General features: G+C 45.0%; 1 protein-coding gene across 3 annotated transcripts in view; it reads left to right on the plus strand.

The window, feature by feature from the left end:
- Als2 (alsin Rho guanine nucleotide exchange factor ALS2) overlaps positions 1 to 16,798 on the plus strand; it is a 72,060-nt gene that overhangs the window by 31,312 nt on the left and 23,950 nt on the right. For 2 of the 3 annotated variants that reach the window (XM_059277930.1, XM_059277929.1), the window contains exon 9: positions 3,557 to 3,882. In XM_059277930.1, coding sequence (XP_059133913.1) covers positions 3,557 to 3,811 — 255 coding nt within the window. In that variant the 3' untranslated portion in view covers positions 3,812 to 3,882. Of the gene's footprint in view, positions 1 to 3,556; positions 3,883 to 5,877; positions 6,050 to 7,614; positions 7,796 to 9,760; positions 9,827 to 11,934; positions 12,098 to 12,862; positions 12,995 to 13,303; positions 13,433 to 14,140; positions 14,212 to 14,752; positions 14,820 to 15,523; positions 15,727 to 15,843; positions 15,910 to 16,798 lie in introns of those variants that run through there. The other variant, XM_059277931.1, reaches the window with a different exon arrangement.

Below are 16,798 nucleotides of genomic sequence, written 5' to 3' on the forward strand. Positions count from 1 at the left end.
TGTGAACTTCAGCTAATAAACGTCAGTGAACTTAACTCTACTTGAACAGGATGACTGAAGGAAACACTGGGAAATGTTAACACATTACTGCTTGTAGTTTCAGTGGTAAATACTTTCTTTTTAATTAAAATTTTCTTTTTGTTATTGTTTGTTTGTTTGTTTGTTTTGGAGACAGGATTTCTCTATGTAACAGCCCTGGCTGTGCTGGAACTCGCTCTGTAGACCAGGCTGGCCTCTAACTCACAGAGATTCTCCTGCCTCTCCCTCCAGGATTAAGCCACCATCTTAAAAATTTCTTCATTATAAATATGTGTGGGTGCCTACAGAGTTCAGATGGGAGCATCTGATTCCCCAGAGCTTGAGTTTCAGGTAACTGAGCTGCTGACAGAGGTGCTGGGAACTTAGGTGCTCTGTAAGAGCAGAACATTCACTTAACTGCTGAGCCATCATTCCAGCTCTGCGTTTAGCCTAAAACATTTCCTCGCCGGGCGGTGGTGGCGCACGCCTTTAATCCCAGCACTCGGGAGGCAGAGCCAGGCGGATCTCTGTGAGTTCGAGGCCAGCCTGGGCTACCAAGTGAGTTCCAGGAAAGGCGCAAAGCTACACAGAGAAACCCTGTCTCGGAAAAACAAAAACAACAACAACAACAAAAAAAAAAAATCCTCAATATTCATCCCAGTCTCTATTACTGAAACGCAAAGATACAGCAAATCGTTGCTCCTTGTCATTTTAATACAGTAGGAAGCACTCTTATTCATATGAGGGAAAGGTTTTTAAGCCAGACCTTGTGGCAGCAAGCCTGTAATCCCAACTCCAGGAAAGGCTGAGGCATAAGGATTGAAATTCAAGTTCAGCATAGGCTACAGAGCAAGTTCAAGGTGACCCTGGACAATGCAGAAAGACCCTGTTTCAAAGCCTTTCAGGAAGGGATGGGACTCTTACACACAAGTGTGAGGCCCTGGGTTCCATTCCAGAATTATAAAAATAAAGTAATGAAAAGCAAACAAAAGGAAACCTTTATCGGAGAAAATGCCATCCTGGAGTCAGAGAACTTGAAAGTCTGGCTTGCATTTAGTCTTTAGCATGGTGGAATTTGTTTCGAGGTTGGTCTCAGAACTCTGCATACAGAAATACAGCACTGGGGTTTTGCTTTCTTTACTTGGGAATGGGTGTGTATTTGTTTGCTTCTCAAGGTTTGGAGATGAGACCTAAGGCCTTCCATGTGGCAGGCAAGACCTCCAACTCTGAGCTCCAGCCCCACCCCAGTCACAGCCACAGCCCAAGCATGGATGACTTTGAAATCATCCCACTTACTCTACAAAAGCTAAAAATCTATTGAGGTTTGAGTTAGGGTTTTTGTTTATTTTACTTATTTGTTTGTTTTTTGATTTTTTTTTTTGAGGCATACTCATTATAAAGTCCAACTGGCTTTAAATTCTTGATCCTCCTGCTTCAGCCTCCAGACTACTGAGGCTACTGCTGACAAGTGCCACCATGCCCAGTTCTGAAACTGGAGTGTTTTTTGTTGTTGTTTTGTTTTTAAAATGTGTTTTTCTGACAATGAACTCAGGCTTTAGAGGCAAGCAAGTACCTTTGTCCTTTGAGCCATTGCTCAGGCCCTCTTCTGTTAGTCTTGTTACAATTTATTTATTTATTTATTTATTTATTTTACGTGTATGAATGTTTTGCTGGCATGTATGTAAGTGTATTGCATACATGTCTCAGATCATCTGGAACTGGAGTTACAGATCGTTGTGAGCCATTGTGTGGGTTCTGGGAGTTGAATCCAGGTCTTCTGCAAAAGCAACGAGTGCTCTTAACAGCTGAGCCATATCTCCAGCCCCTGAATTTGTTTTGATTGGAGATTATGTTGCAAATACTTGCTGGCTTGTCATACTTGGTAGTTGGACTTGATAGTGCCACCTCCTGGTACTCAGGAGGAGGGGGCATTCAAGGCTACCCTAGGCCACATAGCAGAGAGCCTGTCTCAAACACACAGATTGGGTGATTCTTGTAAACCTTGTAATTCACTCTTCTCACAGTGAACTAGAAGTCAGTTGTTTGGATGGCTTGGTTTTGAGAACAGTGTCATGTCGAAAGAGGTAGCTATGAGTAAGCAGTGGAGATGTGTGCACACACATGCATTTTCACACACTCACCTAGAACTTTGAAGCAGTGGAGATGTGTGCACATACATGCACTTTCACACAGCCACCTAGTACTTTGAAGTAGTGGAGATGTGTGCACACACGTGCACTTTCACACACTCACCTAGAACTTTGAAGTAGTGGAGATGTGTGCACACACATGCACTTTTACACAGCCACCTAGAACTTTGAGGTAGTGGAGATGTGCACACACGTGTACTTTCACACAGTTACCTAGTACTTTGAAGCAGTGGAGATGTGTGCACACACATGCACTTTCGCACAGTCACCTAGTACTTTGAAGCAGTGGAGATGTGTGCACACACATGTACTTTCACACAGTCACCTAGAACTTTGAAGCAGTGGAGATGTGTGCACACACACACTCACACAGTCATCTGGTTCTCAGAGCCTAACTAGATGGGAAGGATCTGTGGATTAGGGGTTTTGTTTATCTGCATAGGGGTGGAGGGAAGCTGGAGGTTGGAGCAGTATTTTGTTGTAGCACACTTTAATGAAATCTTAGGAGGAATGCCGTGCATTAGACAGAACCTTAGGGAATAATATTAATTAAGTGGTGGATTACAGGGCACCTAGAGCACTGGCTCCTGTCTTTAGATGGAAGCTCCTGCATTGCTACGTGGACTCCTGAGGTTTGAAAACCATCAGTTTCTAGCCGTCTTCAGCTTGGTTCTCAAGCGTTTGCATCTGTCAGAGTCACCTGGAGGGCCTGTTAAGACGGAAAGCCGATCCCTCCTGGGTAATCTGTGGCTGAGAGTTTGCGTTTCTAACATGTTTCCAGGTGATTGCTCCTGCTGCTGCTGCAAAGACCACACTTTGAGAGCCACTGGCCTAGGTCCACGTAGATGGCTTCTCAGGGGTCCTGCCTGTTTCAGCATCCTGGGAGTTGGCACAGTGAAGTCACATCAGAGAGATAGTGAGTTACAAGTGGGAAACTGAATTCCAGCACCCAAGGGTTTAGTTGGCAATAATGAAATTTAGCCTTTTTAGATTTTTTTTTTCTTCTGATTTTTGGCACACAGCCGAATGTAGATGGACAAAGGTGCATTCTAGGTGTTAATTTTAGAGCAGGACTCTAGAGCCTCCTCACTGTAAAATAAGCTGCTTATAGAGACCTACACAAATAACATTAAAAACTATTAAGAACTATGCCTTTTCCTTTCCATATTCTACTTTTTCAGATTTTTATAAAAGTCCAATTCAGGTGTAAAAGCTGAACGTCAGGTTTCCTTTTCCTTCTGCTCTGTTCTGCAGTAATTGGGTACCATGCTGGGTGAGGTTCACGCTGAGGTGTGGCTGACCGCCTGTCCCTGCCTAAGTAACGTGTTCCATGCACCTGGACTTCTCCTCGGTTGCCTTGGACAGACGCTATCTTTCTGTTGTTTCAGGTTAACGGTGGAAACGGGGTCTGGAGTATAGCTGCAGGCCAGGATTATTCCTTGTTTTTAGTGGACACCGACGACTTCCAGCCTGGGTTGTATTACAGTGGCCGACAGGACCCTGCAGAAGGTGACACCCTTCCAGAGAATCCCAGTGGGACAAAGACTCCAGTCCTTCTCTCCTGTAGCAAGGTGAACAGAGTTACAAAACAAACAGACAAAAAGCCAACAAGCAGAAAGCACAGGTGTAGCATTCCTCCATGAAAACGCTGCCTCAGCTGCTGCCCAGAGCGTATGCACTCTGCTGGGGCAAGCGCACACACCAGTGATCCCAGTATCTCAGGAGGAGGCCGAGGACTGCACGGCGAGCTCCAGGCCCACTCCTGTGGCTTTTCTTTCCTGTCAGTCTAGATCTGAATTAATGTCTGCCTTTCTACCTCCTGCCTCGTTTTGTACACTGAGACCATTAGCTTGTTTCTGCTTTTCCTGTTAAAGCAGCTCACATCCTCAAAGAGAGACATGTCAGCAGGTACTGTAACCCCAAGTGCTGGTACAGCCTAGACTTTGTATTCTCGTTGAAAAATGTGCTTTATGGACTGTATAGACTATGGCTTTCTGGTTAGTAAGCTCTGAATGTATTAAGATAAGACCTTAATTGCCAGAGGCAGTGTTGGCCAAGGTTTGGCTCTTGACTTACATGCAGCTTGTTTGGGGTGTGCTGATTGGCTCCATGCAGTAGCTGGCCTGTCACCACATAACCTGTGAAAGACTTCAGTCTAAAGGATGACATGGACCGATGAAAGGAACGAGGCTCTGGTGTGTGTCACTGATTTCCTTGGGAGGTTAATATTTACAGAGAGTATAGCTTGTAATAAGTAAATGTGAAAAAAGACATTGGATGTTTTGTTCATAGTGGGAAGAGCAAATGTTTAAAAAAAGTTCCTTTCAGAGAAAAACCTTAGCACACACTAGTTATAGACAGTTGTGGGTTACATGTGACATTCAGCACATGTGTACAAAGGGTAACGACCACATCATGGTATATTATTTATTTAGTATGCAGCATGTATGACTGCAGGCCAGAAGAGGGCACCAGATCTCTTTACAGATGGTTGTGAGCCACCGTGTGGTTGCTGGGAATTGAACTCAGGACCTCTGGAAGAACAGCCAGTGCTCTTAACCTCTGAGCCATCTCTCTAACCCAGATGTCATCTTGACATACTGATTTTCGCTCCTCTGGAACTATTCTGAGTAGTGGGGTTGCTGGATGGTGTAGTAGTTCTGTCTCTAGGTTGGTTGGTTTGTTTTGAGGGGCCGTTTGAGTGTCCTTTTGACAACTTCTCTTTAGGTCAGTTTCCCACTTTTTAATTGGATGATTTGGGACTTTTTGATACTGAGATTTTTCAGTTCCTCTTCTGCTCTGGATATCCCTTCATTGGATAATAATCCAAAGGCATCTTCTCCCATTCTGTAGACTGTCTCTTCACTTCAATGCTTTTCCCCCGTGGAGTGGGGCTTTTGGTATAAGATAGTGTCCTTTGCCTTTTATTTTTTTGTGTGCTTGTATTTTGGGGAGGTCATATCCAGAAAAACCTTTCCCCAGGCCAATATCCTGAAGCATTTCCCCTGTGTTTTCCTTATTTTGTTTCTTGATTTTGATTTGTGAAGTAGAACCTTATATAGCCAAGGCTAGCCTCAGACTGACCCCTGCCTGGAACTGCAGGTGTGGCCACCGTACCAACTCTTTTTTTTTTTTTTTTTTTAAATGCAGGGTCTCATACTTAGCCCAGACTAACCTAGAACTCACTGTGTAGCCAGCTCGGCCTTGAAGTCCCAGCATGCCTCCTGCTTCAGCCTCTGAGTGCTGGAATTATAGGCACAGACAACCATCATATTGGCCCTATGATTTTTTTTAAAGAAAATCTCTTTATTGGCACTTTTAGGAGACAAGATGACACATAGACCTTTGGTTTAGCATAGGGTTCTGCTTTTTCTCATTAGTCTTATTTCATGCCAAGTGACTCTTGAGATATATAATTCTTATAGCTGTCCAAGGAAGCTTGAAATAAATACAAATAAGCGTACACAGTTATTCACATTTCACAGTGGTATGTGAATAAACCAACTCCAAGACAAGTGAAAAGAGCACTATTATACAGTGTTGTAAATCTTCACCTTTAAGGTATTGGTAGTTTGGTAACCTGCTTACCGACTCCTGGATATCTTCACCTTTGGCTAACCTATCTGTGGCTATGAGCCCATGCAGCATACCAGATCATCGCTCATAAATGACACGTTATCAGTGATCTTTTTATTTCCCCCCCTTTCAGCTTGGATATATAAGCAGAGTGACAGCAGGAAAAGATAGCTATCTTGCCTTGGTGGACAAGAACATCATGGGGTATATCGCCAGTCTCCATGAATTGGCTGCTACGGAAAGGCGGTTTTACTCTAAACTCAGCGATATCAAGTCTCAGATACTCAGGCCTCTTCTCAGTTTAGGTAAGTTGACACCATCCACCGTCCCCATCCCTGGACCATCGGGGCTCTCATTTTAGCTTGCTTTCTGAATTGTCAAGAAGCCCATTGGTTTGCTTGCTTTTTAGATAGGGTGTCCCATAGCCCAGGTTGGCCCAACTCACTCTGTAGCTGAGGAAGCTCTTGAATTCTTGATCCTTTTGCCTCTACCATCCAATTGCTGAGATTAAAGGTGTGATTAAAAATAACTGGAGTATGTGGTAAGACCCTGTCTCAAAAACAACCCCGTCCCAGCTTCCAGCTTGTCTAGGTCTGGCCCTGTACTCAGAAAACAGAGGTGGGATTTTCTCTTTCTTTTCCTCCCTGGCCTCAGTTAGGGCTTAGAACTTAGGCTAGCAGTCTAGCACATCAGTTTCACCCTATTAAGGGAATGTTGGCTTGTGTGGTGAGCTCATTGTTTCTAATGGAAAAATCCCCACTTTAAACAACTAACTTAGCAATTGGTTTTTATTTATGTGGAGTTTGTTTTGAGTTAGGGTCTCATGTGGTCCTGGTCAGTCTGCAACTCTGTATGTAGCTAGATGACTTTGAACTCCTGTTCCTCATACCTTCCCCAAATACTGCAGCTACAGGCTTGCTCCACCACTTCCAACTCATTGAACCATATTTGTGAATACAGTCCGGATGTAAGTCGAGGATTTGTATTTTTGTTTTTAGTCTAGTTTGCTTTGTAAGTGTTGTTGGAGCCCCTGTTGTATAAACTCTCCTCCGGGGGATGGGCTCAGAATTTAGCAGGAGAAGGAAGTGGAGGCACTTCCCGGGTTGCTCTGAAGGGAAGAGGAGCCTGTCATCTGACCAGGTCTTGATCTGTCTGCTCATCTCGCTGTTCTCGTCATCAGTCTCATCGCTAGAAGTGAGGAACTTCAGGCTGGGAAGGGCAGACAGTCTGCCGATGTCCCAAACCTGAGAGTGACCTAGGCCTCCGGAAGCTTAGGTTACCTGTGTGCCGAAGAGCTGGGTTCGTCCATGGGAGCAGCATCGTGCAACAAGTTCCAAACGCTAAATGAGAGCTCTCTGAGCTGGGGGTGTAGCTCAGCTGCCAGAGCGTTTACCTGACATACTCAAGGCCCTGGTTCAGCTCCAAGCTCTGCATGGAACAAGGCATGGCAGCATATACCTGTAAGTTAGCTCTGGGAGGTAGAACAGGGTATGACAGTTCAGGGTCATCCTGGGTCATAAGAAGACTTTCTCTCTAAAAGAGAAACATATCTATCTCTACCCTGTTACCATTGTGTGAAGTTAGTGATTCATTTCCTTGGCTTTCAAAATGTAACAAGCATTACCTTCAGTGGGTCTCCAGTTTGACTGATATTAAAAAATCACCTGGGAAACTCTAAAAGAAACACCCATTCTGAGATAGTGAGACCAAATCTACTGAGTCAGAGACCAGCAGTTCCTATAGATTTTTGTAACATTTCTGGTAGTGATTTGGGTTCCATAGATTAGAATTTCAACAGAGTAAGTATTTTCAGAAAGGAGAAAGTCATAAGAAAGCACTTGGTTTTCATGTTGTTATCATTTTGTTGCAGAAAATTTGGGCACTGTGACTACTGTCCAGCTGTTGCAGGAAGTTGCAAGCCGGTTCAGCAAGTTGTGTTACCTCATTGGGCAGCATGGAGTCTCACTTAGCAGCTTCCTGCAGGGCGTGAAGGAAGCCAGGAGCCTGGTCATCATGAAGCACTCGAGTCTTTTCTTGGACAGTTACACAGAGCAAGTATCAATCAGTCCGTTGTCGTGTCCAGTCTCAGCAAGGTGGTTCTGCGGGGACCGCACCTCAGTCAGGAGAGGCCACAGGAAGAGTGCTCCTAGGCACCAGGACTGACCAGCAGTGTTGAACCTTAGCCAGCCCTAGTTCTGCAGTGCTCAAGTTCAGTGTTCCTTATGGGGGAAAGGGCTAACATTACTGCTCCCTCATTTCCTTCTGTATCCAACGAGAGATTGACAGCGTACTTTATTTACATACAATATCCTGTTAAGAGTCTGGTAATTTTGTTCACTTAAGTACATTATACCAAAATTTGAGGAAATAAAGAAGTGTTACTTAAAGAGCAGCTGAAGTGTGAGCCTGGTTTTACTGCTGTGTGACGGCACACTTTAGTTACATCTAACACAACAGTGTTTTCTGAATAACCCTAGGGATGATTATCCAAGGCGCTTTTCATGTTTTATAAGTAAAATATACCAAGATATTTGTAAACTTAAACTGTTTCTCACTTTTTATTGATTTGTATTTTGATATCAGGATTCAAGGCAATAATTTGTTATGTTAATGTATACCAGGTGATGCTGTTGATCTGATGGGTGTGTTGTTTTTATATGTAGCTATTTATTCTCCAACCATCCTACAGAAATTGACTCAGTGCCACCAAGTACCAGGCATTGCACAGAGTGACAGCATGGGGCCAGTGAGAAACACCTGTTGCCGGGGAGTTATAAATAACCCAAGGACTAATGTGTGTTTATTATCAAGAGCTGCAGGCAACACTAATCAGAAGGATATTTAAGGTTGCCCCTTTTCTCACCAGTAGAAATAGCCTGCAGTCGCCATTTCTGAGTTAGTATATAAGTGATTTCAGCCCCAGGCAGATTAAATATATTGGAACTGTTGTCTAGGAAGAAGTATCTTGTCTTTATTCTTCTAACTCATCAGACATGAATAATAATGATAGAACTTGGCACACCGATTTATTTTAAAAATTAGACTTTGTTACTTGTATGAAGGTTTCAGCTTTAGTGCAGCCCCCCCCTTATTTATTTATTTATTTATTTATTTATTTATTTATTTATTTATTTATTTATTTATTCATTCGTCTTGTATTTACCCCACCGTGCCTCCATTTCTTTTCCCTCTGTGTTACTCGTGGCCTTATGCTTTAGAATGCAGTTTTGATGCCTTGGGCCACTGTTAAAGTGTAATAGTTATTCCTATAGGTAAGATAAACTGACGTTACCTTTGGTGTATGGGGGCGGTGTTGAGACAGGGTTTCTCTGTGTAACAACAGCTCTGGTTCTCCTGGAACTTGCTTTGGAGACCAGGCTGGTATTGAACTCACAGAGATCTGCCTGCTTCTGCCTCCTGAGTATGCTAGCACCCCAGCTCAGTAATTTATATTTTTAAAGTCTGTACCACCATGGCTCCTTTCAGAAAGACTTTCCCAAAGTCTCTGTCAGTATCAGTTACTTGCTAGTCCAGGAGAAAGATAGGAGCAGTCTGTCTACGTTTGTTCGGGAGCACTGGCGGTATTGAGTCACCGTGTTCTAATAGTGGTCTCACCCAGATCCCTAAGTGTTTTCTTAACCTTCAGTGTCCATTTCCTGAAGACTTAATTGGAGAACTGGAAATGAAGATTAGGTTTTCATTAAAAATACAATTTGAACCACGTTCTCTCCAGCTTGTTAGGTTAGTAAGTGTCACCTGCCAGGCAGACCTGCTCGGCACAAGGTGCTTTTGAAATCCCTTTTCTGTTAACATCCCTACTGACCTGGATTTATCACACCCCTGCTGCATCCATCTACCTGTTCTCCTCTCCAGTGGTAAGAGTTCATTAAGTTGATTCACAAAAGTTCTGAAATCGGTGGGTAAGATTTCAGAAAGTGTCTAGATATGCATTTGGAACTCCACAGAGCTAATGCACATTCTGTCACTAATGCCGGTGTGTCTGTGTTCCACCCAAGGTACTGCGTGTCAGTTTCAAACTTCCTGGTGATGGGAGGATTCCAGCTCCTCGCGAAGCCTGCCATGTAAGCAACCTGCACTTCCCTTCCCTTCTAGCAGCCGCAGATCATAGCTTTGGGGTTGGCTTTGTTTTTACTGTTTTATTATTTCTGTTTGGTTTATTTCTTGAGAATTTCATACATCATATTTTTATCATATTCTTTGTCCTCCCCAAGCTCCTCCCAGATCCTTCTCCTGCAAACCCACCCAGTTTCATGTCTTTTTTTCTCTTTTAAAAAACAAAACTAAAAATCATGCGGTCAGTTTTGTGTTCCACTACCTCTGAGCTTGAGGGTGTGCTTAATGTACCCGGTGTCGTACCATTGAAGAGTGCTGACTTGCCCTCCCCCAGCAGCTGTCAATCACATATAGCTTCTTGGTTAGGGGTGGAACTTGTGTCCACCTCTCGTTTTCAGTGTCGAGACTCGGTCTGGTTTGACTCTATGCAGGTTGTGTGCATGCTGTCACGGTCTCTGTGAGTTCATGTGTTCATCAGCCCTGTTATGTCTGGAAGATGATGGTTCCTTAGAGTCTCTTAAAAATCTTTGTCCCCGCCGGGCGGTGGTGGCGCACGCCTTTAATCCCAGCACTCGGGAGGCAGAGCCAGGCGGATCTCTGTGAGTTCGAGGCCAGCCTGGGCTACCAAGTGAGTTCCAGGAAAGGCGCAAAGCTACACAGAGAAACCCTGTCTCGAAAAACCAAAAAAAAAAAAAAAAAAAAAAAAAAATGGAAAAAAAAAATTATGACCAGTCTTGTCAGCAGTTGGCTCCCTCTTAATATTTTCCAAAGGTTGGTTGCTGTTTCTCTCTCTTTTTTTTTTTTTTTTTTTTTTTTTGGTTTTTTGAGACAGGGTTTCTCTGTGTAGCTTTGTGCCTTTTCCTGGAACTCACTTGGTAGCCCAGGCTGGCCTCGAACTCACAGAGATCCGCCTGGCTCTGCCTCCCGAGTGCTGGGATTAAAGGCGTGTGCCACCACCACACGGCTGCTGTTTCTCATTTTTGAAAATGTTACATTAGCACACATTAATTATACATAATGGCCTAATTAATTACAACATTTACACACATGTGTAGAATATATTTTGATCATACTGCCCTCTCTTACCTTTCCTCCCACTTCCTCTGATCCCTTCCTCTTTCATGTCTTTTTTTCAAATGTCCCAATGGTGTTGTAGGGTTGCTGACAGGATCATGGGTAAGGGGTTGTATAATGTCCCAATGGTGTTGTAGGGTTGCTGACAGGATCATGGGTAAGGGGTTGTATAATGTCCCAATGGTGTTGTAGGGTTGCTGACAGGATCATGGGTAAGGGGTTGTACACCAGGAGCACCGTACTAGTGGCTGTACCACTGAAGGAAGCGCCTTTCCCCTCCCCATTGACTTCTTTAAGTCCTTAGGGAGGGGTGGAGACTCCTGCTTTTTATTTCATTAAGTTCTCGTGTTTCATTTGTGTTCGCCTATGAATCTTTCTGATGCATAAATTTAGACAGTTCATTACTTTTTCATTATTATTATTATTACTGAGACAGAGTAGCCAAGGCTGGCTTTCAACTTGCTTCATTCTTGAACTACACACACACACACACACACACACACACACCCGCCTCTGCCTCCTGAGTACTGGGATTCCAGGCGTGTGCCACCACCCCAGGCGTGTGCCACCACCCCCGGCTTGTCTTTCTCCTCTAAGGCTAGTTGGGTGGTCACCTTGTGTTGACAGTCCAGTGAGAAGGAAGAGCTTAGACGGGCTTAGTTCCCCGGTAGTGCTTGGGGCCAGGGGCTCTGCTTTTCCTCCGGTGTCCTTCCAGCGCAGCTCAGCAGAGTGGCCAGACCTGCCAGATCCCTGTGACTTCAGGCTGTGAACGTAACGGAATGGTGTCATTTATCCCCTGAAACTGTGGAACGTGAGGAAACACTTCTATTAGAGTTACTGTTGCTACCACTTAAAGTTCTATTTTATAGGTTAAAATATTATAGTTCTGTGAATTATAATGGGTCATTCGTAGTATCTGTATTCATTTTTATAGCACCAAGGCTGTGCGTTCTGAACAGTTACTGCAATGAAACTTAAATGTCATATCATTCATATTATTTATACCAAATGATCAACAGAATCTTGTTTCCCTCTTTTCCAGTGATTTCTTAAATAAAAACCAAGAACTCCTACAAGATTTGTCAGAAGTGAATGATGAGAACACTCAGTTGATGGAAATACTGAATACGCTGTTTTTCTTGCCAATCAGACGACTTCATAATTACGCGAAAGTGTTGCTAAAGCTAGCCACTTGCTTTGAAGTGGTGGGTTCCCTGCATGCCCCCTTGAATTCTGGGGAAGGAGGCCCAGAGTCCAAGTAGTTTGCATCAAGTCATGTGAGATGTTGCCCCGTTAAATTGATTAAGATTGCTTTCTCTGTGAGGAAGTGGAAGAAGAGACAAGCAGGTTAGAGCGAGCTTGTTTCTAGGCTGTGGAGTCCATTTCCACTCAGGACCGTATTCAGAGTGCACTCACTGTGTGAAGCTGTCCAGTCTAGAGCCCGCTGTGAGCGATGCTCCTTCAGGAACCTCAGGGTTTGTGAACACGTGCGGTCTGAGTCACATTGACTCAGCACATTGCACCTTCCAGTCACGGTTCCTGCAAGACAGCGTTTCTCTGTGTAGTCCTGGCTGTCCTGGAATTCATTGGTTTTGTAGTCTAGGCTGGCCTTGAACTCAGAGATCTGTTGAGTGCTGAGATTAAAGACCTGCGCCAGCACATGTAGCTTTTCGGTCACTGTTGTGAGCGTGTTCCGTATTTTCATTTAGCACACACACCAACCCTGTATAGGTGTGACCGTTACCCCACTGTATAGATGGGAGAACTGAGACACACCCGGGAAGTGCCCGCTTCCCCGACTGCTGCCAGGGTCTACCCCGTTTCACACGAACTCTAGTGGAGTGAGATCAGCCTCTCTGTGTCCTCAGGCTGAGTTTGCTTCCTGGTTGACTGTGACATACCTGAGCCGCACAGAGGCTGCAGCTTGGGGATAATGTCTTATACTCTTCCCCTTGTTTATTGGTCTCCAGGCATCTCCAGAGTATCAAAAGCTGCAGGATTCCAGCTCTTGTTATGAGTCTCTTGCTCTCCATCTTGGCAGGAAGAGGAAGGAAGCCGAGTACACGCTGGGCTTCTGGAAGACCTTTCCTGGAAAAATGACGGTAGTCCTGCCCACTGTTCCTCCAGCAGCCTCTCTGCTCCTCACTTGCTTTTGACAGCAGCGTTACAATGATGCCTTTATGAGAACCGTAGCAGTGGGTGTTCTGAGTCCCAGCACCTTCCATGGTTCCCAGGAGTCCTCTGCAGACTCTCTGCTGCCTTTGTTTGTCTTGCTACTGCTTCAGTCTCCTTGGGGCTCTAATATTAGCAAGTATTTAATGCTGCAATAAGCTATGTCTGGAAGGTTACCCTAACTATGCCCAGTTCATCCCCCTTCACACATTTAAGTGATCTTGATGGTTTACTTGTAGGACTCCTTGAGGAAGCCAGAGCGCCGACTGCTGTGTGAGAGCAGCAACCGAGCCCTCTCTCTGCAGCATGCGGGCAGGTTTTCTGTGAACTGGTTTATTCTCTTCAATGATGCCCTGGTCCATGCTCAGGTAGGCTGGGTTCCTAGATGAAAAGAAGCCTTGGAAAGTTGTGAGCTGTATCATGATAGGCTGTGCTGCAAGAAATGTAGTTGGGCAATTTTGTGGTTACGTGAATGTCAGTGTGCTCACAGACTCTGGAAGGGATAGCCTATGGCACACCCAGGCCATATGGTACAGGCTAGTGCTGCCAGGCTAGACCTACACAGCAGGTTATGTACTGAACATTGTAAGCAGCTGTAACACAGTGGTAAGCATTAGTGTTGGCTCAGATCACTAGGCAAAGGAAGTTTTCAGCTGGTGTGTTTTGGGAATGTCATTGTCTCATTGACTGATACATCATGTAGCACACGCCTATGTACTGTCAATTTATAGTAAGCTTTGTTGTGATTTTTTTTTTAATGCTAGGGCCTGAATCCAGGACCTCCTAAATATGAAACACCTCCTCTCCCATTAAGCTACACCTTGAGCCAAGATATTTTTTTCTAGCTTGAGAATGAGTGTCACCCATGTGAAAGGTCCGTGTAGCAGAGATGGGAAGGCCCTCAGAGGGGGCTGTGATATGGTGATTGTAGCAGAGAAGGTGCCACCGACGTGTTCCTAACCCTCTCAAGAGGCTCGTGCTCTAGGGCCCACCTGAGCTGACGATGAGAAAAGACCTAGCAGAGACCTGAGGTTGCCGTGAGCTCTTCACAGATGTGCCTTCTCGTTCTGTTTCAGTTCTCCACACACCACGTGTTCCCTCTGGCCACGCTCTGGGCAGAACCACTTTCTGAGGAAGCCGGCAGTGTGTAAGTGCCTCCTTTTCCCACTCTTCTTACTTCCTTCCTGAAGTGGGACGGTCGGGGAAAGCTGGGGCGGGGGGCATAGGAAGCTGGTCCCTCATCCTCACTTCCAGCGCACTGGTAGTAAAGTGTCTGTTGGTAATAAAGTGCCCTGTTGTGAAGGTTGTGGAAGTACGTGGCGGGTGGACATCTTCGCTGCTCCAGTGACCGTGGGGACGCAGAGCCCTGCTGCTCGGCATCGGCTCCCTGTGTGGAGCTCACATCTGGAGCATGAATGAGCACTTACGCTGTCTTCCCCTCTTGAATAATTAGATCGGCTCCCTGTGTGGAGCTCACATCTGGAGCATGAATGAGCACTTACGCTGTCTTCCCCTCTTGAATAATTAGATCGGCTCCCTGTGTGGAGCTCACATCTGGAGCATGAGCACTTACACTGTCTTCTCCTCTTGAATAATTAGGCGGTGCTCATGGACGGGAGCGGGGAGGGGTCTGCTGTTAGAAGGACAGCTTGCTGTATCTACTGATGTCTGTCCTGGGAATGTTTTAGGAATGGCTTAAAGATAACCACGCCGGAGGAACAGTTCACGCTCATTTCCTCAACACCCCAGGAAAAGGTTAGTCTTGCATGGTGTCTTCTTTCTGTCTGTTTTGTGAGTAAAGAAGAAACATTGTGCCGGGTGGTGGTGGCGCACGCCTTTAATCCCAGCACTCGGGAGGCAGAGGCAGGCGGATCTCTGTGAGTTCGAGGCCAGCCTGGTTTACAGAGTGAGTTCCAGGACAGGCTCCAAAACTACACAGAGAAACCTTGTCTCGAAAAACCAAAAAAAAAAAAAAGAAGAAACATTGTTGTTGTCTCTTCATTAATAGCCCGTAAGTCAAAACTAGATTTTTACCTTTTTGTTTTCTTTCCTTAAACAAAGTCTTGCTGTGGAGCCCTGGCTAGCCTTGAACTCCTCAAATTCTTTTTGCCTTAACCTCTCAATTGCGGGGTTACAGGGGTGTACCGTGATGTCTGGCTGGTCCTCTGTAATTCGTGTGATTGGTTGTTTGGTGGTTGTTGTTGTTTGTTTGTTTGTTTTAGGTAGGGTCTCACTGTGTGGTCCAGGCTGGGCTGGCACTCCTACAGCAACCCTTCTTGCTTTATACAGTGTGACTTATTTTTAAACCAACAGCAGTAACTTCTAGGAGCTGGTTCCTGTCAGTAAGAAAAGTAATGGGCGATAGAAAGGGTTCAGTGAGGAAAGCCTGCCATACTTGGTGCTGCAGTGCTTGGTGGGTTATTGCCAGAAGCGTCCTGACGTGGACTTTCTGCTCCTAGACCAAGTGGCTTCGGGCCATCAGCCAAGCCGTGGACCAGGCCTTGAGGGGGACGTCTGATTTCCCACTTTACGGAGGTGGCGGCAGTGTTCCGAGGCAGGAGCCACCCATCTCAAGAAGTGCCAAATATACTTTCTACAAGGATCCTCGCCTAAAGGATGCCACTTACGATGGCCGCTGGCTTTCGGGGAAGCCTCATGGCAGGTGAAAAATGCTGCTTCTCTGTTCCCGGGGAAGGGAGGGTGACAGTCACATTATGGGAAAGGCGTTGATTATCTGAAACATTAGCTGACAGTTGTTACTATTGTTTATATCTTCCAGGGGTGTTTTGAAGTGGCCTGATGGAAAGATGTATTCTGGCATGTTCAGGAATGGCTTGGAAGACGGGTAAGGAAATTGTTTAAACTAGAAGATGAATTTCAGTCTGGTCACAAGTTATTGACTGCCAGTAATTGTTTTTCAAGGAAGTGGTCGATTTCTGTTGTTCAGGCTTGTGGGTGCTGCGTTAGGATTCATGCAGAAGATGTGCGGGCTCGTAGACAGCCAGGACAGTGTTTATGGGAGTCAGCAGCCACAGCAGAGTCACCTTTACAGAGGACACAGAAATTTGATTTTCAGTAGTTTTACAGAAAGAGTTCCCCCGCTCTTGCTGCTTTGAGGATGGACTCTAGGGCCTTGGGAACGCTGGACAAGTAGTCTACCACTGAGCTGCAACCCCAGGCCAGCTTTTCAGTAGTTTCAAACTCGTTTCTCTGTTAAAAGGCAAATCTTTGAAGGGATGTTATTGTAACGATATTCTACTGACGTTAATTTAGGATAAGTTTGTCATTTTTGTCACATTTATTACTTAATTCATTTCATTATATATTTGCGTATGTATGTGTGTGGGTGCATGTGTGCCATGTCACATGTGTGGCTGGAGGACAACTTTGGCGGTCCTCTCCTTCCGCTATGTGAATGCTGAGGATTTGAATTCTGGCCACCAGGCTTGTCAGCGAGTGGCCTGTGTTTTTACCTGCTGAGCCATCTCGTGACCCGGCTTGTCATATTTGACAACATTGTAAATATAGTTACAAGAAAAATTTATGGCAGTTAAATGTTTTATGTCCTGTTAAGAAATTTGTCTTATTATAAAAGGATACATAAATTGGAGAAGTTAATGTGCATGTGTGACAGTGTCAGATCTTGTGACTTCAAGCTCTTAAACAGGTACTTAGAACGAAGGGAGGATTTGGATGATCTGTCTCCCCTACTCACTAGAGAGATGCCCGAGCTG

Source organism: Peromyscus eremicus, chromosome 13, assembly GCF_949786415.1.
Source record: "Peromyscus eremicus chromosome 13, PerEre_H2_v1, whole genome shotgun sequence".
Classification (NCBI taxonomy): domain Eukaryota; kingdom Metazoa; phylum Chordata; class Mammalia; order Rodentia; family Cricetidae; genus Peromyscus; species Peromyscus eremicus.